The 24,770-nt window shown below is 44.6% G+C and overlaps 1 protein-coding gene across 1 annotated transcript; it reads right to left on the bottom strand.

The window, feature by feature from the left end:
- Positions 1-4,696: 4,696 nt before the first annotated feature.
- On the bottom strand, positions 4,697-23,731 carry LOC120052574 (SLAIN motif-containing protein 2-like). Its single transcript, XM_038999560.1, has 8 exons — positions 23,219-23,731; positions 19,705-19,847; positions 13,725-13,898; positions 13,442-13,627; positions 12,425-12,781; positions 12,085-12,234; positions 7,675-7,885; positions 4,697-7,552 (listed from the first exon to the last, which is right to left on the bottom strand). Exons 1-8 carry the CDS (start codon positions 23,704-23,706, stop codon positions 7,492-7,494), a joined length of 1,770 nt encoding a protein of 589 aa, XP_038855488.1. The 5' UTR covers positions 23,707-23,731; the 3' UTR covers positions 4,697-7,491.
- Between the last annotated feature and the right edge of the window lie 1,039 nt (positions 23,732-24,770).

Genomic DNA, 24,770 nt, shown 5'->3' with positions numbered 1-24,770 from the left:
TAAAAACCTCTTAAGGATCCAACCCTTTTTTTTAAATTTTGGCCTAAAATGACATACCCAAATCTAACTGCCTGTAACTCAGGACCTGATACAAGGATTTGCATATTCCTGATACCATTTGAAAGGAAACACTTTGAAGTTTGTGGAAATGTGAAATAAATGTAGGAGAATATAACATATTAAATCTGGTAAAAGTTAATACACTGCTCAAAAAAATAAAGGGAACACTTAAACAACACAATGTAACTCCAAGTCAATCACACTTCTGTGAAATCAAACTGTCCACTTAGGAAGCAACACTGATTGACAATAAATTTCACATGCTGTTGTGCAAATGGAATAGACAAAAGGTGGAAATTATAGGCAATTAGCAAGACACCCCCAATAAAGGAGTGGTTCTGCAGGTGGTGACCACAGACCACTTCTCAGTTCCTATGCTTCCTGGCTGATGTTTTGGTCACTTATGAATGCTGGCGGTGCTTTCACTCTAGTGGTAGCATGAGACGGAGTCTACAACCCACACAAGTGGCTCAGGTAGTGCAGCCCATCCAGGATGGCACATCAATGCAAGCTGTGGCAAGAAGGTTTGCTGTGTCTGTCAGCATAGTGTCCAGAGCATGGAGGCGCTACCAGGAGACAGGCCAGTACATCAGGAGACGTGGAGGAGGCCGTAGGAGGGCAACAACCCAGCAGCAGGACCGCTACCTCCGCCTTTGTGCAAGGAGGAGCACTGCCAGAGCCCTGCAAAATGACCTCCAGCAGGCCACAAATGTGCATGTGTCAGCATATGGTCTCACAAGGGGTCTGAGGATCTCATCTCGGTAGCCTGACTGCCATTAGGTACCGAGATGAGATCCTCAGACCCCTTGTGAGACCATATGCTGACACATGCACATTTGTGGCCTGCTGGAGGTCATTTTGCAGGGCTCTGGCAGTACTCCTCCTTGCACAAAGGCGGAGGTAGCGGTCCTGCTGCTGGGTTGTTGCCCTCCTACGGCCTCCTCCACGTCTCCTGATGTACTGGCCTGTCTCCTGGTAGCGCCTCCATGCTCTGGACACTATGCTGACAGACACAGCAAACCTTCTTGCCACAGCTTGCATTGATGTGCCATCCTGGATGGGCTGCACTACCTGAGCCACTTGTGTGGGTTGTAGACTCCGTCTCATGCTACCACTAGAGTGAAAGCACCGCCAGCATTCAAAAGTGACCAAAACATCAGGCAGGAAGCATAGGAACTGAGAAGTGGTCTATGGTCACCACCTGCAGAACCACTCCTTTATTGAGGGTGTCTTGCTAATTGCCTATAATTTCCACCTTTTGTCTATTCCATTTGCACAACAGCATGTGAAATTTATTGTCAATCAGTGTTGCTTCCTAAGTGGACAGTTTGATTTCACAGAAGTGTGATTGACTTGGAGTTACATTGTGTTGTTTAAGTGTTCCCTTTATTTTTTTGAGCAGTGTATAAAGAAAAAACATGTGGTTTTTTTGTACCATCATCTTTGAAATGCAAGAGAAAGGCCATAATGTATTATTCTAGCCCAGGCGCAATTTAGATTTTGGCCACTAGATGGCAGCAGTGTATGTGAAACGTTTTAGACTGATCCAATGAACCATTGTATATCTGTTCAAAACATTGTATCAATACTGCCCAGATGTGCCTAATTGGTTTATTAATAGATTTTATAATTGTGCGCTCTCCTCAAACAATAGCATGGTATTCGTTCACTGTAATAGCTACTGTAAATTGGACAGTGCAGTTAGATTAACAAGAATGTAAGATTTTCAGACTCACTCCACATATGCAGTTACGCATGACTAAATTAATCCCGCATGGAATGCTGTCAGATAGAGCACTTTTCCCCCGAAGCCTAATTGAATGGTAACCTATGGAGCTTCAAGACGCCTTATAAGGGGGGACAGAAGCAGCCTACTTTATACATAGAGTACATGTATATTGTGCTGGCGCATAATACAGGACCTGTCAGGAGCAGGAAATTAACTGAAACACTACAGATGACTTGGGGCTCTATTCAATCTGTAAAATTGAAGCGTACATATTGCGCAATTGAAATGTGAAGGTAATTTCCGAATGAGGCGACATATGGCAACAGATACATGGACTACAGTGGGACGCTGTTTCGCTCGCCCGGATGCTTTCTCCAGTGACAGTTTCAGCATAGAGGAAGCGAGAGGGCTCACTCTCGCCAAAATCTGTACAGAATAAGCCCAATGTGTTTCTATGGGCATAATATGCAGACCTAAACTTGTCACCTGCCTTCCAGCCTTTTGGACAAATACTCCCATTGTTACGGCAGAGACATGAGCATCTCGTCATTATACACAGAACCCTGGTTTCAGCCTCTAACGAATTGGTAAAGGAAAGTGGGCGGGTGCACAGTGCACTGTTAGGATGATGGTTTCCCCGAAAGTAAATTGATGTTGCCAACATTATATAATTACTCCTGTCTAAATAAAATCATTCAAAATACTACACCAGGAAGCATGACTTAGACACAGAGGATCATTCGCTTTTAAAAATAAAAAAAGATCACAAGCGTGTAGTTCTTTTTGGTAAACCCACAATTTGGGTAGTGTGCATGGCAGTAGGTCTAGCTGTGCTGTTAGTGAATAGCATCTAAAATATGTGTGAAGAGAATGTGTGTTTAGGATAATTTAAAATGTTGAGACAAGAAGGAAGGAGGGTCTTTCTCCAGAATGCATGCACTCAGCTCTCCAGAACGTGCTCAGCTCTCTCCCGCCAATTCTTGCCATTCATTGTTTCTTTGTGTGAATTGTTTGCCCTTTATATGTACGTAAAAAAAAAAATCCCCTATACCTGTCACCAGACCTAGTACATGTACCTTTAATCCCCCATCATTTGGTTATATTCATTTCTGTTAATGGTGTATTTAGGCCTACTGTTCTCATTCTCGGACTGGAAACGTTGTTTGCTGAGTTCACAACCTGCTACACTTGTGAGAAACACGTCCATTTCATAACCATTATGAGTTTTGTCATTTTTTCCATTGTATTTTGTTTGGAGTTCTCCATGTGAGCATGTGTCTGGTTTCTCTTTCCTGATAACTTGAGGGAGCATGTACGCCTGAGCATACACAGAAGTAGGCCTACTTCATAGCCTGCATGCAAAAGTAGGAAAGTGCCCATTTGGCAATGTCTGATTTCTGATTGTCATAACTCACCACGTCCACCACTAATAAGATGAGTTTCTCAGAAATGTTTTCTTCACTTCACACAGTAAGTCAACAAAGCCTGTTTTTTTTTTTAAATCATCAATTGCAGCAAATTATTAGTTCCTCAGTATTTGAAAAATCTCTCCAACACTTCCGGCCTCGATAATCACCAAGCCTCGGTGTGAAAGAGCAAAATACACTACATGACCAAAGGTATGTGGACACTTGCTCATCGAACGTCTCATTCCAAAATCATGGGCATTAATCTGGAGTTGGTCCCCACTTTGCTGCTATAACAGCCTCCACTCTTCCGGTAAGGCTTTCCACTAGATGTTGGAACATTGCTGCGGGGACTTGCTTCCATTCAGCCACAAGAGCATTAGCGAGGACGGGCACTCATGTTGGGCGATGAGGCCTGGCTCGCAGTCAGCGTTCCAATTCATCCCAAAGGTGTTAGATGGGGTTGAGGTCAGGGCTCTGTGCAGGCCAGACAAGTTCTTCCACACCGATCTCGAAGAACTATTTCTGTATGGACCTCGCTTTGTGCACGGGGGCATTGTCATGCTGAAACCGGAGAGGGCCTTCCCCAAACTGTTGCCACAAAGCTGGAAGCACAGAATTGTCTAGAATGTCATTATATGCTGTAACATTAAGATTTTCCTTCATTGGAACTAAGGGGCCTGGCCCGAACCATGAAAATGTCTTCACTATTATTCTACAATGTAGAAAATAGTAAAAATTAAGAAAATCCCTTGAATGAGTAGGTGTGTCCAAATGTTTGACTGGTACTGTATACTGTAGTGTATCATGATCTGATGATTCCATATATCCAGGGAAAATGTAATAGAAAAAAAAACAGCCATCTGTCCCGAGCTCACTGGTGCACAAAACTCTGAGGGACCAGAAAAGGCTAGTTGATACAATGTTGACAATTTGATACAATGTTGCACTTAGCAATAGCTCAAGTCAAGACAGATAGAAAGGGAGGCAGACAGGCAGAGTAGAGATTGTGAAATATTTTCTACTGTTTTAATGTCGGGTTTAGGCCTATATATTTTACTTAATTGATTAAGTTATAGCCTATAGGCCAATGCGGCAGCAAGCCTATCTCGGAGTTGCGCTTATTTTTTTAGCCGCCAATGGATCACAGTTTACATTATCAATGTGTCCATATGGCAGAGGCTGGTGCTCTCCTTTAGTTGAATTCTAACTTTTAGATGATCGTTTTACTTCAGATTGATGATTAGCCACATGACAATTATTGAGCAACGAAATGGTATTGAATTTAAAAAGTTTTCCACAATAATGCACATATAAAATAATAACTGGCACGCAGATCAGTAGAAATGGTAGGATAAATTGTAAGCTTCTCCAAACTTGAAACTCATGAGCTGCCTGCCTATGGTGTTCATTATAACACCCATTTAAAAAATAAAATTGATCGCACACGTGCGTGCACACATGGGAGGTACAGTGAAAAAATGTGCCCATCAACTGATTCCTTCTGGCGCCGGCCCCGACTGAAATGACAAGAGTTTGAATGAAATTGGCCCCAACCATAATAAAATTGACCCATTCATGACACAGTAGACAGCAGTTTCTCAACTTTTTAAATTTGAAATGTGAGTTTATACAGGGAATCTGAGGCCTGGATTCAACCCGTATCGCAGAACATCCGTGTTAATGTAATGTAAAGGTAATTTCCGATTGAACCGACATATGCAGCGTGAATGTAGAACATAGTCTCTGTGGACGCGGGAACATTGCCTTTAAATTTCAACACGGATCTTCCGCGATGCTTATGCAATACGAATTGAATCCAACCCCGAATGTCATGTTGGTGAATATAAAAAGGTGAATTAACAAAAACTATCCCAAAATGGTGAAGCATGTATTTTTTGCAACACTAGCCAAGTTTTCCACTAAATCCAAACCTTGACATACAGAGGCACCTCTCTCTTAAATAGTTTCATTTACAGAATGAGAGTCATTTGTTATAAATATCATGGCGCATATTATACACAAGCAATTATAAATGCATTGTTGATACAATTACAAAATCAAGCAGAAATGCAAAGACACAAATTATATTGGTAAACCAAGACATTATTGGCACATAATGATAAATGAACAAATAAAAGCACATTCAAAATAAAGTGAAACTTTAAATGAATAGGCACTAGTTTGATAATTTCTGGCACACCAATACCATCCCTATGAATCTCGGCACTCCTCTTTGATTCATTTTAAAGCACAAGAGGCAAATGGCCACTAACTTATTGAACTTCCATTATTATCTTACTTAAGATGTCATGATCATTTATTCTCTCCATCTTGACATAACATACACTCACACAATATTGTTGCAGGTTTTAAATGAACTACATCAAGCCTTTGCTGCATGCTCAGATCTCAGGGTTACAAGTGTGGAATTCTATATGTTTTAGTGGGAGCATGTCTGACTATACAGTAGATATTGTAACTGCACATTAATCTAATGTGGGAGAGCAGATGGAACTAACCAACCAATCCAGAAGTAGATTTGGAGTGAGATTGTGACGGCTACCAGTGATTGGCCCAGTTTGACATGACTACTGACTACCCAGCTCTGGAAAATATGTGATAGTCAGTCCAGGTTAAGCCATAGTTATGGTTAAGGTCAGAGATGGGGCTTTGGCCTGTTTCTACCAGTTCTCAACATAAAAACACAAATGTCCTGTTATTAAACCATCTAAAAAGACTTTGGAGAATAAGCTTTGCAGTTGAGGTTCAAAATGTTAATTTCTTACAAATTATTCAAATCAATAGAAAACGAATGCTGAAAATGTATATTTGGAAAAGGAACTCTTTAAATAATTATTTGAATAAATAATGTCCCAAACAAACATTAATACATTCTAGTTGTTTCACAAGTGAACAAAAACTATGATTTGACAACACAACCATACAGAGGTGAGCTCACTTCGTAAAACATTCACAACATTTCTTTAACATTAAGGGAACACTTCACCTGCACAGCATCATCATAGAGATCTCTGACCAAGGCATCTGTTAAGAACAGACTGCAAAAAGAGAAATGTGTAGAAACATTTCAACCTGAGGGAGGTGAAAAGATAAAAGAGACGAGGGAAGGAGTAAGGGAGAGATGGAGAGAAGCATTGTGTGATTGACTGATGGCTGAACAGACACCCCGAGGCATGTGACAGTGCCCTCTGGAGGCGCAGTGAAGCTGGAGCTCGGCTGGTTTCTTTGGCATCTCTGGGCTTCCGCATGCAAGCCCTGCCTGGCCCCTTCCGCATGCCAGCCCTGCCTGGCCCCTTGGTCAATGCTATACAGGACCCTTGGGACATCCCTACCCTAAACCTATGTTTATGTTACGTATGATTGAGACGCTACACAAATTTGACAATCACAACCTCCCACATAGCCTTAATATTAACTCCTGCAGAATTAAGCATTTCCTGAAGTAAAATTATACACCAAATGTAGGCAACATTTTGACTCAGGAACAGGAGTGGAGAAATATGACGTTGTTCTTTTTCACAGCTCTTTTTCACAGCGTTCGATTTCCTTACAAATTTCCTTAGAAAATTTTGCACAGAAAATCGTTCCTGTTTATATTTTTGTTATTGCATTTTCTCCCCGGTCCCTAAAAGTCTTTCATCCGCAAAAGGAACAGATGACAGAAAACTTTACCGATGTCAACTAGATTGAAGCGATCATTCTACTGATTAATTTACTTAGTCTTCTAGGGCTACATATAATGAAAGAAGAGAAGCTGCATGTATCTAATTCTAGACAAGTTGACTAACAAATAGCCTACTAAAATGTTAGAAATTATAAGCAGAAACATATCTAAATTAAGCAACAACAAAAAAATCCTGCACCCCCTGTCAAAAAATAGTTTAGCTGGTTTCGAATGTGGTATACAGCGCATTTTCTATATTAGCGGGTTAGGGTCGGGTGCGGACCTCAGATTTTCACATATTGTCAGGCGGTTCCGGATGGGTTATTAGCAGTTGCGGGCCACTAGTAGGGACGTCCTAAGGAACCGGAATAGCACGGACCCTGGCCCTTTCAGAACCTCTCCACACAGATACACACACCATGTTGCTTCAGCTGTTCAGATCATGTTGCTCATGATAGTACGAAGAATGTGACTTGTGTCTTTGATATAGTTTCTTGATTCATGGTAAAAGTAATCTTGGTTGATAAAGTGCTGCATTGTAATGTTTGTATGCCTCTTTGTGCTGATGAGAGAGCAACAGTGCCCCCAACAGTGCCCCCCTCCCCTCCTCAGTAGCAGCCCTCTCTCCAGTTCTCTCCGCTACTGTAGGTCCGAGGGGCAGGTAAAGACCTGGGCAAGAGAAGAGCCAGAGAAACAGATTAGTTCTGCCAGTACGCAAGCGTAAAAGAAAGTCTGATACACCTGTAACCAACTAAACTTGCTTTGAAGTTGTGTGTAATGTGTGTACCTACCTGCGTACTGGCTGGGCCAGTTTGCTGCGAGGCACAGGGATGCCACCTCCTCCTCCTCCTGCACTGGGCCGGGGCAGGCCGCTGCGTGCTGGGCCCAGGGAGCGTGTGGGGGTGGAGGCTCCAGAGCCAGGGGTAGACGTGGCCTTTACAGGCTGCCTCAGGGCCAGGGGAGACGGGGTGGCTGGGGTTCGCAGCTTACTGGGAGAAGGGACTGGAGGGGCAGGAGAGAGAGAGGAGGAGACAGGTCAGTACAGTACACTGTAGTATGAAGAGATGGCTTATAGATGACACAGTATTATTCCCACAACAGAGGTCTGTGGTCTCAGTGGCCTTCCAAGCAATGAACAACACAATGATCTGAGGCACATATGATACAAATACAATGTGTATGAGAAAAATGGAGATCATCACCTAATATGCATTCAGAACCAATCTTCAAATAATCTAATGTGATGGAATTTAGCATTGAAATCACAATAACCATATAAAAATCAAGAAAAAGAAAACGACGAATTAAAACGAGGTCATGTATAAAGTCTATACAAACTGTACAAACTCCCACGATGCTTGTTCATGTGTAGGATGAGGCACACATGCCCTCTAGTGACAGGAAGGGCACAGATAATACCACAACATTAACACATCACATCATGAGAGCACAATCACAATATATAAAAAGTAGGGAGCATGATCAGTGAATACTCACTGAAATCCCCTTCTTCTCCAAAGCAACAGGAAAGATGGACTAAAAGATGAAGACAGGAGAGATTTGACTTCATTCAGGACATCAGAAGAAAGTGTAGGATTATGGATGGAAAAAGAACCTTGTGACTAAAAAGTCTCTTCGAGCCCTATACTAAAAAGCAGACCACCTAGTTACCAATACAGGTCTATACGTAAACTAATCCATGGACAACTTCAAGTACACTGGACAAAATATAAAACGCAACATGCAACGATTTCAAAGATTTTACTGAGTTACAGTTCATATAAGGAAATCAGTCAATTTAAATAAATGAATTAGGCCCTAATCTGTGGATTTCACATGACTGGGAAAACAGATATGCATCTGTTGGTCACAGATACCTTGGAATTTTTTTTTTAGGGGCGTGGATCAGAAAACCAGTCAGTATCTGGTGTGACCATTTGCCTCATGCAGCGCGTCACATCTCCTTGGTTTCATTGTGGCCTGTGGAATGTTGTCCCACGCCTCTTGAATGGCTGCGCGAAGTCGCTGGATATCGGTGGGAACTGGAACACACTGTTGTACACGTCGATCCAGAGCATCCCAAACATGCTCAATGGGTGAGATGTCTGGTGAGTATGCAGGCCATGGAAGAACTGGGACATTGTCAGCTTCCAGGAATTGTGTACAGATCCATGATAATGGTGTGCATTATCATGCTTAAACATGAGGTGATGGCGGCGGAAGAATGGCACGACAATGGGCCTCAGGATCTCGTCACGGTATCTCTGTGCATTCAAATTGCCATCGATAAAATGCAATTGTGTTCGTTGTCCGTAGCTTATGCCTGCCCATACTATAACCCCACCGCCACCAGGGCAATCTGTTCACATCAGCAAACCGCTCGCCCACACGATGCTATACACGCTGTCTGCCATCTGCTCGGTACATTTGAAGCCGGGATTCATCCGTGAAGAGCACACTTCTCCAGCGTGCATTGAAGGTGAGCATTTGCCCACTGAAGTTGGTTACGACATCAGGCTACAGTCAGGTCAAGACCCTGGTGAGGATTGACGAGCACACAGATGAGCTTCCCTGAGACGGTTTCTGACAGTTTGCGCAAAAATTATTTGGTTGTGCAAACTGACAGTTTCATCAGCTGTCCGGGTGGCTTGTCTCAGACGATCCCGCAGGTGAAGAAGCTGGATGTGGAGGTCCAGGGCTGGCGTGGTTACATGTGGTCTGCGGTTGTGAGGTCAATTGGATGGACTACCAAATTCTCTAAAACAACGTTAGAGGTGGCTTATGGATATTAAATTATCTGGCAACAGCTTTGGTGGATATTCCTGCAGTCAGAATGCCAATTGTACGCTCCCTCAAAACTTGAGACATCTGTGGCATTGTGTTGTGTGACAAAACTGCACATTTTAGAGTGGCCTTTTAGTGTCCCCCAGCACAAGGTGCACCTGTGTAATGATCATGCTGTTTAATCAGCTTCTTGATATGCCAGACCTGTCAGGTGGATGGATTATCTTGGCAAAGGTGAAATGCTCACTAACAGGGATGTAAACAAATTTGTGGCCAACATTTGAGAGAAATACGTTTTTTGTGCGTATGGAACATTTCTGGGATCTTTTATATCAGCTCATGAAACATGAGACCAACACTTTACATGTTGTGCTAATATTTTTGTTCAGTGTAAATGTGAACCTTACGCTTGATCTTGTCATTCAACCAATCAGCAACCATTGCCAAAAAGAGGAATGACTGCGATGTGGCTAACCACATCAGCTGTGCCACCAGAAACTGAATTTATTTTAAACATAATCTGAAACAGCCTTGAGGTTTGAGAGCCCAAAGGCATTCCAGAGCCACAGGGTTTCTCAGCAGGTTCTCACCATCACCACTAGGGGGGAGACATGAGTTGTCTGTTCTGCTAAGACCAGACCCAACAGGCCCATCCTACAAGAACACCATGGAGACACTCAAAAAACCGTTCAGGACTAGACTCCCGACCATCCCAGAAGCTGCCTACCCTGACGAAGTGACCATCCCACAAAACAATTACTTGCCTTGCACATCTGGAGACAACTGTACCAAATTTCCTGGCACTTTGTATTGGGTCGAGTACATGTAGGAACGTCACACAGCCAACCAGTCACGGTAAAAAGCTTTACTTTTGGTAAAGAACGTGATCATGTGTGTATTACTCAGGATGTGTGTGTATGTAGGGGACCCTTTACTCATCACGTGGATGATCCCAGGCACTGGCAGGCTGTTACCTCGGAGGGAAGAAGGGCTTTGGAGGTGTTGTTTGGGTTTCGGGGACAGCAAGGATCGAGCGGGAGTTCCTGTTTGGGAGGAGCGAGGGGGGGTAGAGTACCGGGAGTGGAGTGGAGTGGAGGAGTGCTGGGCTACTGGGGAAAAATGGAGATGACAGTTGGGGAGAAACAGAGTCAATCCTTTCTGTTTTGTTACTGTTAGTGGACCAGGGAGAAGAGGACATGAGATAGGGTTGAACCAGGCAGCCAGGAGGGGTTGTGGTAGCCAGTGAGGCCACTGTGAGTCAGCCAAGCCGGGCTTATAGTCGTTACCAGCCAAAGGTAAAAGAGCAGCCTGAAATGCTATGGGGTGCTGCAGTGCAGCCAGACATTCACAGTCCACAGAGACAGAGACAGAGACAGAGACAGAGACAGAGACAGAGACAGAGACAGAGACAGAGAGAGAGAGAGAGAGAGAGAGAGAGAGAGAGAGAGAGAGAGAGAGAGAGAGAGAGAGACTGCCAGGGGTAAAGTACTTCCAGAGCCCAGCTGGGCCAACACTAGGCCAAACCACTACCAGTGCCTCAGTAGAAAGAGAGGGGTGGGTGAAAGGCAGCGCATGCTCTACTGTCAGATAGAGAGGCAGGGATAGTGGTGTCATACTGCCCACCACAGACAGAAAAAGCCCAGCGAAGTACAGGAGACGACTCAAGTGTCAAGAGCAAAACCATACAACAGTGACACACTACAGGATAGTACAGAACACTACGGACATTCACAAAGTGGTCCTATTCAAGCTCAGGCATGCCCGCTTCACTTACACATAGTTCATTATCAGTGTATATAAAAAAACTGTTGAACAGATTAACTGATACAGATTACACATGTAATTTGTCCAGCAGCCGTTTCTCCTTCAGGTGTCTGAGTGGGGATTAGTTATATGGATTAAAATACAACACTACCACCACTGATTCACTGAGGGGGTTTTTGTCTCATTCTTGGATTATAGTAAATGGCCACTCCAGTTCCAATTCCGTTGGTGGATATTTCTAAAGAGCATTCAGTGTTTTATTCAGTTCTCTCTACATTCTAAATATAAATCCTCACAATAACCTACTTTTAAATCTCTTGATTCTAATTGATTTGGGTAAAAAGGAGAAGAGTGCACGGAAGGAGAAATTATTAAAACGATCAAACAGCGAGATCCCCAAACCATCAAAGCCAAGACACTAAAAAGCAAGAGGTTTAATAAGGCGGAGCATGAAACACACTCCTGTCATTGCACTGCTGCTGTTGAATATGCTTCAGAAACAATTATTTATCAGTATACAAGACAGAATATGAAAATGAAAGCATGTCTCGGATTGCGATTACCGAGTGAACATGCGATAGGGATATTGTGTGTGTGTGTGTGTGTGTGTGTGTGTGTGTGTGTGTGTGTGTGTGTGTGTGTGTAGTACTCACTGGCAGACTGACTGACTGCCTGGTGTCTCGGTGAGCTTCCGTTTGGCACTTGCAGGTTGGACTCACAGCTCCTGCTGTTCTTGACGGGCTCTGGGCCCTGCTGGGCCACGTTGGAGCGGGTCAGGTTAGGAAGACTACGCCCCAGCTTCTCTACAAACACCACAGCAGAGGAAAACAACTGAAAACAGGACGGAACAGATACCATACACAACGGTCCTCATTTCAATCAGAAAGGATAGACCATATGAATCCATATAGTTTGTCTTTCACATAACAATGAACTAACCCCAACACAAAACCATTTCCCCTCTCTAGTCTAGTCACTCAATCCCCCCCCTACCTTCGTTCTTCACCACATTGGTCTGCAGGTCTTGGGGGGCGTGGCCCTGCAGGGAGTGACGTGGCGCCTGCAGCCGGCTGATGATTGGCTGCGGGGAGCCCCGGCTGTGGTTGTACTCCAGGGAGCGTGCTGGGGAGCGGGAGCGGGGTGAGTTCCTGGGGGAGGCACGGGGGGAGTGTCTGGGGGAGTGGGAGAAGCGGTTTGAGGGGAGGTGGAAGGCGGGGTGTACAGCCTCCTCATCATCCTCTAGACTCTGGGCGTCCAGCTCCTGGTCACTGAAGGTGCTGCGTCTCAGAGAGTGGCAGGACGAACCAGAGCTACGCCTGGAAGCTGTGGCAGCATAGTCCTGCCGAAGACCTGGAAACACACACACAGGGACACGGTCAGAACATAAAGCGCTAGTACAGCCTGTACAAAGAAAGTCAGTAGAAACACTCACAATCTGAGAGAAAACCGCACACTGCTCTTGCTAGTATCACTGTTCTTTATTAAGCGTCACTCATCGGCCGCCAGGCCTTCCGTCAGAGCTTTTGTGAGCGTTTTTTAATTTGCACACTTATGCAGACATTGCTCCACCCCCATCCGTTCCGTGCATCGAATGGGGTTGGAGTCAAGGACAAATAAACACGTGTTACCAAATAGAACAATGTGTGTACATAAAACTTTATTAAACACTTCTGGAAAACCACAATGAGGACATCGACCTATCAAGTAGGTTTTCATAAATTCTTGGGAACAGCGCAGGTAGGCTGAAGCGATGAATGACAAGGCATTAGTTCAGGTTCACATTTACAACATAACATGCATGGGCATTTCATCATTAAGACCTTTTGGGATTAATATCTGGAGGGTAAAAATCCTAAAAAATTCTCTTTTGCTCAGAGTATTGTTTATAGCTTTCTCTATGCCACAAAATCTAAAAATGGTAGAAATATTGTGTTTTTTGTCGTTAAAATAATCCCTGTCGTTTCTGGTAATAGTGGACAAATGGACAGAGAGTTAGAAGATGGTACGTACTCTCCTCCTGCATGCGAGCCAGGATCTGTACATCAGTGACGTCATTGAGTTTGTATGTGGTGGAGGATCCCACAGAGTCCTCGTCCATCTCCGAGGTGCTCAGCTCACTGTCTATTGAAGACTGAGGGCTGACCGGTGGGGCGTTCCTCTCTCTCTCTACTGAGCCACCACGCTGCTGCTGGTGAGCTGCTGGGACACACACATTTATATTATTCATACTTAATGAACATAAAGGGATAGAGGAGAGAGTTAAAGACTGGCATATAAAGCCTGTGTACAGTACCCTGGTGGAGAGGGGGCATCAGCTGCTGTCTGACGATGGGCACCCTGCTGGGGGTGGAGGAGGGGGAGTTGAAGCCGCTGCTGTAGGGGCTGTTCACTGTGTTTGTGCTGTATGGGCTTCCGTAGTTCACCTGGGGACTATAGGGACTTCCATACAGGCTCCTCCGCTTGTTTGCTGTGGAGACAGAAGAGAATAGCTATGAACATGCTGTGCTGATATGGTCCCTTTACCCAGACAGTGGGTGAAGAAATTCAGCTTGGCCCCTTGGGCCCCTAAGACCCTCACAAACTTCTACAGATGCACCATTGAGAGCTCTCCAGAGGGTGGTGCGGTCAGCCGAACACTGCCTGCCCTCCAGGACATTTACAGCACTCGGTGTCACAAGAAGGCCAAGAAGATCATCAAGGACCTCGCCAACCGAGCCACGCCCTGTTCACCCTGCTACCATATGGAAGGAGGAGACAGTACAGGTGCATCAAAGCTCGGACCGAAAGAAGCTGTTTGTCAGTCTATTAAACAATCACCACAAGCCGGCCTCCGCCCAGTACCCTGCCCTGAACTTTAGACACTGTTACTAGCTGGCTACCACCCAGTACTTTACCCTGCACCTTAGAGACTGCTTCCTTATGTACATAGTCGTTGAACACTGGTCACTTTAACCATGTTTACATACTGTTTTACCCACTTTATAAGTATATACTGTATTCTGGTCATGGCTCATCCTATTTAACTACTACTGTACACACCTTTTCTAGGACTCTGACATTGCTAGTTCTGATATTTCTTAATTTCTTTTAACTTTTTGGATTATGTGTGTATTGTTTTGTATTGCTGCACATTTGGAGCTAGAAACATGAGCATTTCGCTGCACCTTCGATAACATCTGCAAATCTGTGTACACTTCCCAATAAACTGTGATTTGATAGCCTATAACTACATCACATAAAGGATTGTTGTACAGCCAGCAATCTACACCGTAATGACCAATTATTCACTGAGATAATATCTTACATGGGAAGTCATTGCAGGCATTACAGGTTGCCCCCTTCGAGGGAGTAGTTTAATCACAGTGAGTGCGGTTAAATGCACACAATGCGATTACTGTGAATAGTCCGATTAATATAACAGTTCGATTAAAACACGTACATACTTTGCCAAAAATAACAATTTCCCTAATAATCCTGTTTACATGGACACATCTGAAATCAAGCTACCTGACGGCACTCTGATAACAATGCAGAAAATCGCCACTCAAAATAAACGTTCTACCACAGTGAACCATCTTCGATTTGATTCGGAGTTCAGACATGTACAGTTTGTACGTGAAAACTTCTTCTAAGACGCATAAATTCTGTTGATCCGAACTCACTTCACTCGCCCTAAAGAGGGAGGCTCGCGTGACTGGTGCTAGCAGATGCACAGATCAAATACACCGCTGGAACACCCATTTAAGGTGTTTACATGTCCTAATAATTCAAAAGACTGCTCAGAAAAGCAGGTCTTTTAATCGCCGTATGCTTACTTAGATTTTGACCTTACGCCGATTAAGATAAGTATGGTGTTTACATGACTATTGCATAATCTGAATACTGACATAATCAGTTGAATATCGAATTGTTATTGGGACTGCAAGCGTACTCAATGTGAGCCAGCTGACATACACAAGCTGCATTATACCAACCACTAATGTGCACACAGTCACACACCGTCTCTCAGAGTCCTCTCCTCTCTAGTGTGTTGGAACTGGTGCACATTCTAGAGTCACTTAAATCGTATGGCAGTCGTAGGCGTCTTTATCATGGACTGAAGAAAGAGTTAACAATACGGCCCATTCACTCAGTAGTACAGTCAGAGCAGCACAATGCAGCACTGTGATACCCAGCTATCCACAGAGACTCCATACAGCCTGCCAGTCAGTCAGTTAGTCCCAGGTAGGCAGGCTAACCATGGAGCCTGCCTCAGCTCAGCCATTAGACCAGGCCTGGCTGCTCTGACAGGGATACGACTCACTGGCCAATGGCCATCAATGTTGACTGCTATACTGCAGTCCCACTAGGGACAGCTCTGCCCGCAGTGCTGCATACACTCCAATCTCCAGGGCCACTTGTTTGCTCATCACCCTCCCTCCCTCCCTCCCTCCCTCCCTCCATGTGGTTACACAGCTGGATGATGACTGGAAAGAAGCCTTTTATTATCAACTCGCTCTCCTTTCTTCCCTCCTTTCCTCCCTCCATCTCATCTTTTGATGCTCTGTACACGGCCCTACCGCATTATTTAGGAAATAACATGTCCACTCAACTCACTCACTTCCTTCAGAGATCAGCCATTGAGGGATACTAGGATCACAACATGACACTACCGCAGTACCACCTGTATGCTTAAGCCTTAACCAGGGACACAAGCACTCGACCACAGACGTACACACCTCTCAATCACTTTGTCCTCTGTGGATTCGCAGATAGGTCAGACACTGAGATTAGCACGGACTTATCTAAAACCAGGACCTCACCAGAGACAGAGGCGTCTGTAGGAAAGATTCTGTCCAGACTCCCAGTGCTGAGAGCGCACTCTTTATAGGTCAGATATGTACAACAGTTGTGTTGTGGTATGATCAACATTATACCTATAGGCCTACATACAGGATATAGGTTCTCGCACACAGAGACAGCTGACAGGGATCAAACACGGTGAGTTAAAGGAGGGAGTTACCTGCCTCGGAGTGGCACCTCCATGTGTCCGCCGTGACGCCGAACACAAGCCCTGACAACGCATCGTGGGGGTCAAGCTCTGACCTCTGGAGACAGACATAGCGGAGTGTGTGACCCCTAAAGTGGACATCTATCAGGTGCTCCCAATGGGGAGATTACTGCAGTTGTAGACTTACAAACCACAAGGAAAGGACAGCGGTTCAGAGGGTGCATTCAGTGCTGTTCCCCCATGTATCCTTTGGTGCCAGGCTAGGGGTGAATGATTTAAGGGCTAGGAGGTGATCAGATGGAGCAGCTTAGCTCTACAGTAAATCAGGAGGAGGAGATTGGAGACAGCCTATAGTCAGTGTGTTGCTGGCTGGGTCTCAGCAGGGATTTGCAGCACAAGGACCAACTAAAATAGTGTCGTCCTAAAATACTGTGTCCTAAAACAAACCATGCAACAACAAAAAAAACTAGAAATCTTGCCCGAGGCCTAAAAAAATAGATAGGTAAATACATGCAATATAAATGATCATACTTACGCGACATTTAACACATTCTCCCTTCATGCTAAAACCATTCCATAACACTATGACGTTTATTTAACCCTTATTTTACCAGGTAAGTTGACTGAGAACACATTCTCATTTACAGCAATGACCTGAGGAATAGTTACAGGGGAGAGGAAAGGGGATGAATGAGCCAATTGGAAGCTGGGGATGATTAGGTGGACAACCTAGGACACCCCTACTCTTACGATAAGTGCCATGGGATCTTAAGTGACCACAGAGTCAGGTCACCTGTTTAACGTTCGATCCGATAGACGGGACCCTACATAGGGCAATGTCCCCAATCACTGTCCTGGGGTATTGAGATATTTTTTGAGGTCCAGAAGAAGGAGTGCCTCCTACTGCCTCTCCAACACCACTTCCAGTAGCATCTGGTCTCCCATCCAGAGGTCGACCAGGACCAACCCTGCTTAACTTCATAGGCAAGCCAGAAAAGATCATCAGGAGCAAAACCGCTATTTCCATTCATTTGTAGCCAAGATACTAGCTGTAATAAAAGATCTTTCCCAGCTGATGGTTTGGCTGCAGGACCTTCAGTTTCCCCTGGAATTAGCCTAGACAGCATGGCGTCAGTGACAGACAGGACAGAACAGGCAAACCCAGAGATTGCCAGGTCCGATTAAACAGCTCAGATGGACAGAGAAAAGTCAAACAATACCCGTCATTGAACGCTCCTTAAAGTGAAAAAGGGTTCTTGAGATGGACTGGGCCAGCTAGCTAGGGGCATTTCACATGAGGAGAGGGCAACAGAAGCCTTTATTGTGTGGCTCAAGGAGAGAAATAAAATGAGGGGAGAGATGAACAACTGAAAGAGCATGACTTAGAGAAGGCGGAAATATCCAGTCCATTATAGCTTAAGTACTGAAACAGTAGCTACATGTTAGGGTGAGCATGGCTAGATAGCTGGCCTATCAGCTTGGGATTAGGTACTTTCTGCTGTAGAGAAGAACTGTGTGGGTGGAATCTGTGGACGTTTGTCAAAGCACTGTTCAGAAGGCTCCATTCTGAATCTAGCCCAGCATTACAGGACTGGTACTGTCAGGAGAGTCCCCGGCCCGGGCCATTCTTTACTTCCTGCTACGCTTTCAGTGTTATAATGTCATGACAATGCCCAGAATAGATTTTTGAATTTCTAAACGTTTGATAACACTTCACTAATGAAACTAGATAGTGTCTAATACATTTATTTAACTCGACTATGCTGAAAAATAAAAAACTATTTGTCCCTGCTTCCAGTTTGTTATGTAACTGGGGCATGGCATTTAAGGGATCTCATTGCTTACATTTCACAGGGAGTCTAAAGACACACGCTTGGTTACCATGGACAAGCTAAAACAAAAGTACCCACACACATTCACATTTCAGTATGCAAGCAATCACCCTGGGCCTTCCAACAGTTTGGGAGTTTCTCATGGACATTGAAGGCTAAGCCCTCTGAAAGGGTCTTCCATAAGCATTTCAAAGCATTGAAAATAATCCTATGATGTGGTACAAATGTACTGTCAAGCTGTGTATTAAGTTAGTCATGAGCCAGACACGATGCCCTGCTTTGTGAAATTCCTTCACCCGTGGAAACAGTCCTCACACGATGCCATGGCAACAGATTTTCACACTCCCGAGAGGGTGTGTCACTGAGGAGCCCAACATACAGTACAGCCACACAAGACTCTTAGTAGATGCATAGAACACGCCTAGGCCCGCTCTGCTCATCCTGCGGTCGAAAAGCAGTCATTTGGGCCTGTTTGAAACTGTCTGACAGCTGCCTACCTCCCCTCCCCTCAGGTATAGGCAGTTAGAAGCTAGTCAGCAGGTGGGTCCTTTAACCTTTTGTTACCTGCATATTGTACAAGAGCTATATAGCCTGCATTGCTGTTTTTTGCTTGTTCACACATACCTAAATAATTTATTGACCTGTTGCTGATAATAAGCAGTGCAAAAAGCAACCAGCTGATTGATCTCTAGAACCTCCCTTTGCCTTTGGAGTGAGGTGGAGGGGGGCACGGTCAGTGATTTTAAGCATTAGATGTCCAAATGAATGAGTAACATTATCCTCTCCTTACGAGGATATCAACACCACCCATCACCCAAGTAACACTCATCCATAGTATGTATGGGTCACCCACCGGAGCCTTAGAGCCTGTTGTGGTCTATGAACAGTCGGAGTTGAACTTCAGTGTGATACATAACTTCAAAGGGCACTCGCAGGAAGGGGATGTGAGGGGAACAGGTCAGCTGTTGACTCCATGTCAGGACAGGAACCCCATGGTCCTGCGGGTGCGGTCTGTCTGCCCAGGGGGTCTATGACTGGGGGTGTTGCGTAACACCCCCAGTGCCACGTGATCAGTCACCGTTACGGAGCACACGCAGGTTTAGGGATAGCGACCTTCAACAAACTGTTGCTGGATACGATATGTGCGTCACATGAGCATACCTCTGTAAAAATGGAACTGGTCTCACTTTAGCCTTGCTGTCCTGATTGTCTATATTTAGCTGTCATAATACGCAGAGGGACATAGATAGAATCCACAGGCACACTGGCCATGATAATGTAATACATACACTCATACAGCATAGTTCCTACTACAAAACAAAAGCATATTTGTCCTAGATGTGTGCACACTTGTTTGGAGCAAAGCTGGGAGAAGCGAGGGGAGAAGCGAGAGGGGAGAGAAGAGAGGAAACAGGAGAGGAGGAGAATGGAGAGGAGCGAGGTGACAGTACCTGACATGGTGAGGTCCAGTCTGTGGATGAGGGAGCGCTTGGCTGACTCCATGTCAGGACTGGGGTTGTCCAGAGCCTGGCGACACCACACGATGGGACTCAAGGCTTTCTGCCAAGGGCTGTTCAGCTTCGCCTCATACAGCCTGGACGAACACAACACACATCAACACACACACGTCAATGGACAATGCACACAAAAATACACACGTTTAAAAGTAGCGCTGGAAACTTTGTTCCTGTGTTTTGTTTATTGAGGAACAACGTTTGCTTGCCCTTGGTCTTCCCTGTAGGTGAAAATGCATTAGCTAACATTTGCTCATTCACGGCCCTTTTGCAAGGTGAACAAATCATGTAAAATAACATTATTTGTCACATTCACCGAATACAACAGGTGTAGTAGACTTACAGTGAAATGCTTATTTACAAGCCCTTAACCAACAATGCAGTTAAGAAAAAATATTGACTAAATAAACTAAAGTAAAAATGTGTGTGGTGCGGGGGTACAGGTTAGTCGAGGTAATATGTACATGTAGGTAGGGGTAAAGTGACTATGCATAGATAATAAACAGCAAGTAGCAGGAGTGTAAAAAAAGGGGTGTGGGCCAATGCAAATAGTCTGGGTATCCATTTGATTAGCTGTTAAGCAGTCTTATGGCTTAGAGGAAGAAGCTGTTAAGAAGTCTTTTGGACCTAGACTTGGTGCTCCGGTACTGCTTGCTGTGCGGTAGCAGAGAGAACAGTCTATGACTAGGGTGGCTGGAGTCTTTGGCAATTTTTAGGGCCTTTCTCTGACACCGCCTGGTATAGAGGTCCTGGATAGCAAGAAGCTTGGCCCCAGTGATGTACTGGGCCGTATGCACTACCCTCTGTAGTGCCTTGCGGTCGGAGGAAGAGCAGTTGCCATACCAGGCAGTGATGCAACCAGTCAGGATGCTTTCGATGATGCAGCTGTAGAACTTTTTGAGGATCTGAGGACCCATGCCAAATCTTCTCAGTTTCCTGAAGGGGAATAGGCGTTGTCGTGCCCTCTTCACGACTTCACCAGCCCTCCTTCATGAATATAATGCTGTCCAGTGGACAAATTGCTAACCAGGCAAGGCAGGCTGAGGCTGGCTGGGATAATGATGACAACAATCAATAAGGTAAGAGACCTGATGATAATCAGTGGAAATAGATGTGATGAGGGGCGATGCAGGTTTGGTGAGTGTTATAACCTGCTTTGGCCTACATCTCATCACAGCTGCTACGGCTGATACTTAAGCCTGCTTTATACTGAGAGAGAGAAAGAGAGAAAGTGCCTGTACCAGGAAGAGGAATCTGAGTCAGCTTTGTCTCAGCGGCAGAGAAAACCTCCCACATGAGAGTCCTCAACTAAACAACAATAACACTAAAGCCTACTAGTAAACAGAAAAATGTAGGCCTAGATTCAATACATTATGGGCATTCTAAAAGTATGCCACATGGAGAATCTGACTGTAATCCATAACATTTAAAGAATCAAATTCAACCAGAACTTGAAGACCTATCACTCTAGCATTAGGCATAATTAAAGCTCTGTCACATCCACATTGCTATGGTTTTATATATAGCTTCGCCTAATTATCCTGTAAACATGTGTCTGGCTGGATCCTCCTAACTGTATTTTAGAATGAAAAGCTTAACAGCAGGATGGTGCTGTGCTGTCGTCAAATAGCTGCAGGACCAGACGGCCCTGCAAATTCAGTCTGATGCTAATTCAGGGATTATGGGAATCTATGACCAGGACTGGCAAGCCATCAATCAGTAGTACTATGGGTAATCCTGTGTGTATCACCAGCCAGAGGGCAGAGAGACCACCAGTGGAGTCTGTGGGGATTGGGTTAGAGGGGCAACAAGGAACTGGTACTAAGAGGCCACAGTAAACTTCCCAGTCATGCTTCCTCTATCCTCTCTTCCAAATATTGAAGAGTAGTCGAAGATGTTTCTGTATCTAATACATTCACATAGGGCAGGCAAACTCACACACTGAGTCAGGCTATGGGAAAGGCTCATTTCATCTGATTAAATGACCAGGGGCTGCCAGAGCCCATGCAGTATTACTAACCTGACAGTCTGGCCATAATTAGTTACTGTATCTCCTTTCTATAGCTGGCCGCCTCCGACCTAGGCCTTGACCTAAAGCACAAGCCATTACCATTAAATTACCCTCAAGAGGCCCATAATATGCCAATAAAAACCCTATCCTACTAACCGCACCATGGCAGACAAGGGCCTATCTTTCAGAGAATGAGAGGGGGAGAGAAATGAACACTGACCCAGCTTCCTCATTATAGGCTAATGATTCATACTGCTCTACTAAACAAAACTACAACATCTCATTTATAAACAGGGCTTATTTCACGTCAGCGAAGTCTCATCACTCTCTACAACTGTTTCAGGGATTTCCTCAGGTTGGGATCAGCAGTGAGATTTGTTCTGCCTCACAAATCCAATTAAACATCTCCAGTTTCAAGGATTAGGCTATACTTCTAAAAGGTCATCTGTGTAAGCGACCTAACCCTATAAACCACAAATGCTCAGTCAGTGCACAGCAAACAATACATGATCCTGAGATTCAGTTTGGCGTGGCTAAAAACTGTGGCTGGGCCTGGCTATTACAACAATTCAAGTACTATAACATTGTCATAATCATTTAGGCCTAGTAGGCAATGATTTCCCCTCAACCTCGTTTCATACACTAGACTAGTGGATGGTGTGTATTAGTATTGATAGTCCTCCTAACAATGAAGGTAAACCATGGTTGTGGCTGTTTCCCCATAGCCTTTGGTTGGGTAAACAACTTTAAATTTCACTGTGCACACTTCTCTTCCCACCTGCACACTTCTCTTCCCACCTGACAGCCTTCTGCTATGTCACCAAAATAGTGCAAATGGCCACCATACGAACTGTTAATTAACATAGTTAACTAACAACTAGCTTTTATGGTACATCATTTGACAGAGTAAACAAGACCACTAAAATGCAAACATTATGACTAAGGCCTAATAGTAAAGGGGTGTGATTAGTCCAAGCACAGCAGCACCCACAGAACAATGAATGCCAAGTTCTACTGATACAATATTGATCAGGATGTAATGTGACAAGTGCAGGTGGTTTGACAGTCCCCATACGTGATCCAATTTCCATTCGGATTTAATTCCATCCACCACCCCTCACCCACTCAGTAATCAAGAACGAACGGCAGACAATCGGTCTGCGGTGTGTGATGACCTCTGTCTGTGGCAAACTATTGTATTGACAACATGGCCGTGCTGTGCATTCCTATGGCGCAATTTCAGCGAGGATTATTTCCCTCCCCAAGGGTTTGTCATCGTTGATAATGTCTGGAACAGCTGCCCTCGGCTGTGGAGATGTCACATATGGGCGCATGATAGGCACACTGGTTGACTAGCTAAATGCATTAGGGCGTACTGTTGTGTTCTCGTTGTTCGAAAAACCCTCAGGCTACTTGAATTACAGATGGTGTATCACTCACCAGCTGTCTTCATCTTCGTTCAGACAATCCATGTCTTCAAGATCGAGGATGTCTACTTCATCCAAGATTGAAGTTTCCCCTTCATCCATAAAACCCAGTGTTTCCCCTGCGTCAGTAAAGTACGAATTGATGCCAGTGAAAGAGGTGGCAGCCGATGCCCCCTCGCCCTCATATGCTTTCCTGAAACTGATGCCATCATATGACAGTCTGGGGCTCAAACAACGGGAGTTTTCCAAAAGCCCTCCATAGGCACCCGTTCCGCTGAACCCCACCCCAGGGAAGCCGGCCAGCCCCGCCGCCGAGGCGGCTGACAGGGGTGAGTCATATCCAGCACTAAGGGGTCTATGGTTTCCTGACACTGCTCCAGACGAAGACAATAGAGTAGACCGACTACGGAGCTGCTCGTTTTGCTGTTCGAGTTTCTTTACCAAGTCCTGCAGCTTGCGCACCTCCAAGTCCGCGTTGATGTTTGAGTTAATATCCTCCATAGCTAGCTAACGTTAGCTAGCTAACGTTAGCTAGCTAACGTTAGCGCTACCCAGCCACACAAAAATCCGCGGCTGTGTCAGTGTGGTTTTTCGTTTCTTCTTTCTCGGCTGGAGATCACGATATGTACGTCACTCTAAGCAGTATCACGTTTATAATGAAGAGACTTTGGTGTTCAAATAAGTTATTGGGCTTATCGTCATCTTCTCCAAATATTCGTACACACGGGCAGGGTCGAAAACATTTCCACTATCCCTGTCGCCAACTGTGAAAGACATACAGGCAAGGCTAGGAACGTCACCACGTGAAACATAGGTAACGAGCACGTAACCAAGCGCGCGTTTACAGTATCGATTATACCCCACAGTACTGTCTGCAATGCATAGAATATTATCATGTGAGCTCATATACAGTACAATGAAAAGTATGGTGGTTTGTCAATAAAAACAATCACACGAGCTAACTGTTGCTCATATGTTACTTGTCACACACCTAGAATGTACTTGCAGGAGTTTGTTTCACCTAGCCCCAACTTAGTTAGACATGGTCTTGCCTAAATCATACTATGATACCAGCTTTTTGGTGGTACAGTTTGACATAAAGCACTGAAAAAACGCGGAAACGGTTTTACACTGCTTTATGTCAGACTGTACCACCAGAAAGCTTGTATCACAGTCTGATGTACTAGGCAAGACCATACCTTCCAAGCCAGAATATTGAAAAAAATTACATTTGAACAATCTTTGTCTGTGAGGTTGATCCTCTTTCGGGTCGAAATTTGAAAACAAATATCAACAGGAAGTTATTATTTATCTGACTTTTTAGAGCGCCGGTCGGCATGTACACTCGGCTATTGTTTACATATTGTGCAAGTGTTTATGTCGAGTGCGTCAGTAGATTGAAAATACAAACCGCTAGATCTATATACAGACCAGTGTTCTGAAAGTCAGGTTAATAACACTTACCCGTGGGGATTTTGTGTCATATCTCTACCCGAATAAGGACAAAATCAGCAAACAACAGGGTAGAGTAGGTTCAAAGGAAGTTTATTCAATATTGTTTACCA

Source organism: Salvelinus namaycush, chromosome 8 (genome assembly GCF_016432855.1).
Source record: "Salvelinus namaycush isolate Seneca chromosome 8, SaNama_1.0, whole genome shotgun sequence".
Classification (NCBI taxonomy): Eukaryota; Metazoa; Chordata; class Actinopteri; order Salmoniformes; family Salmonidae; genus Salvelinus; species Salvelinus namaycush.
The sequence above is the reverse complement of the archived record's forward strand: the minus strand, read 5'-3'. Positions and strand labels throughout refer to the sequence as shown.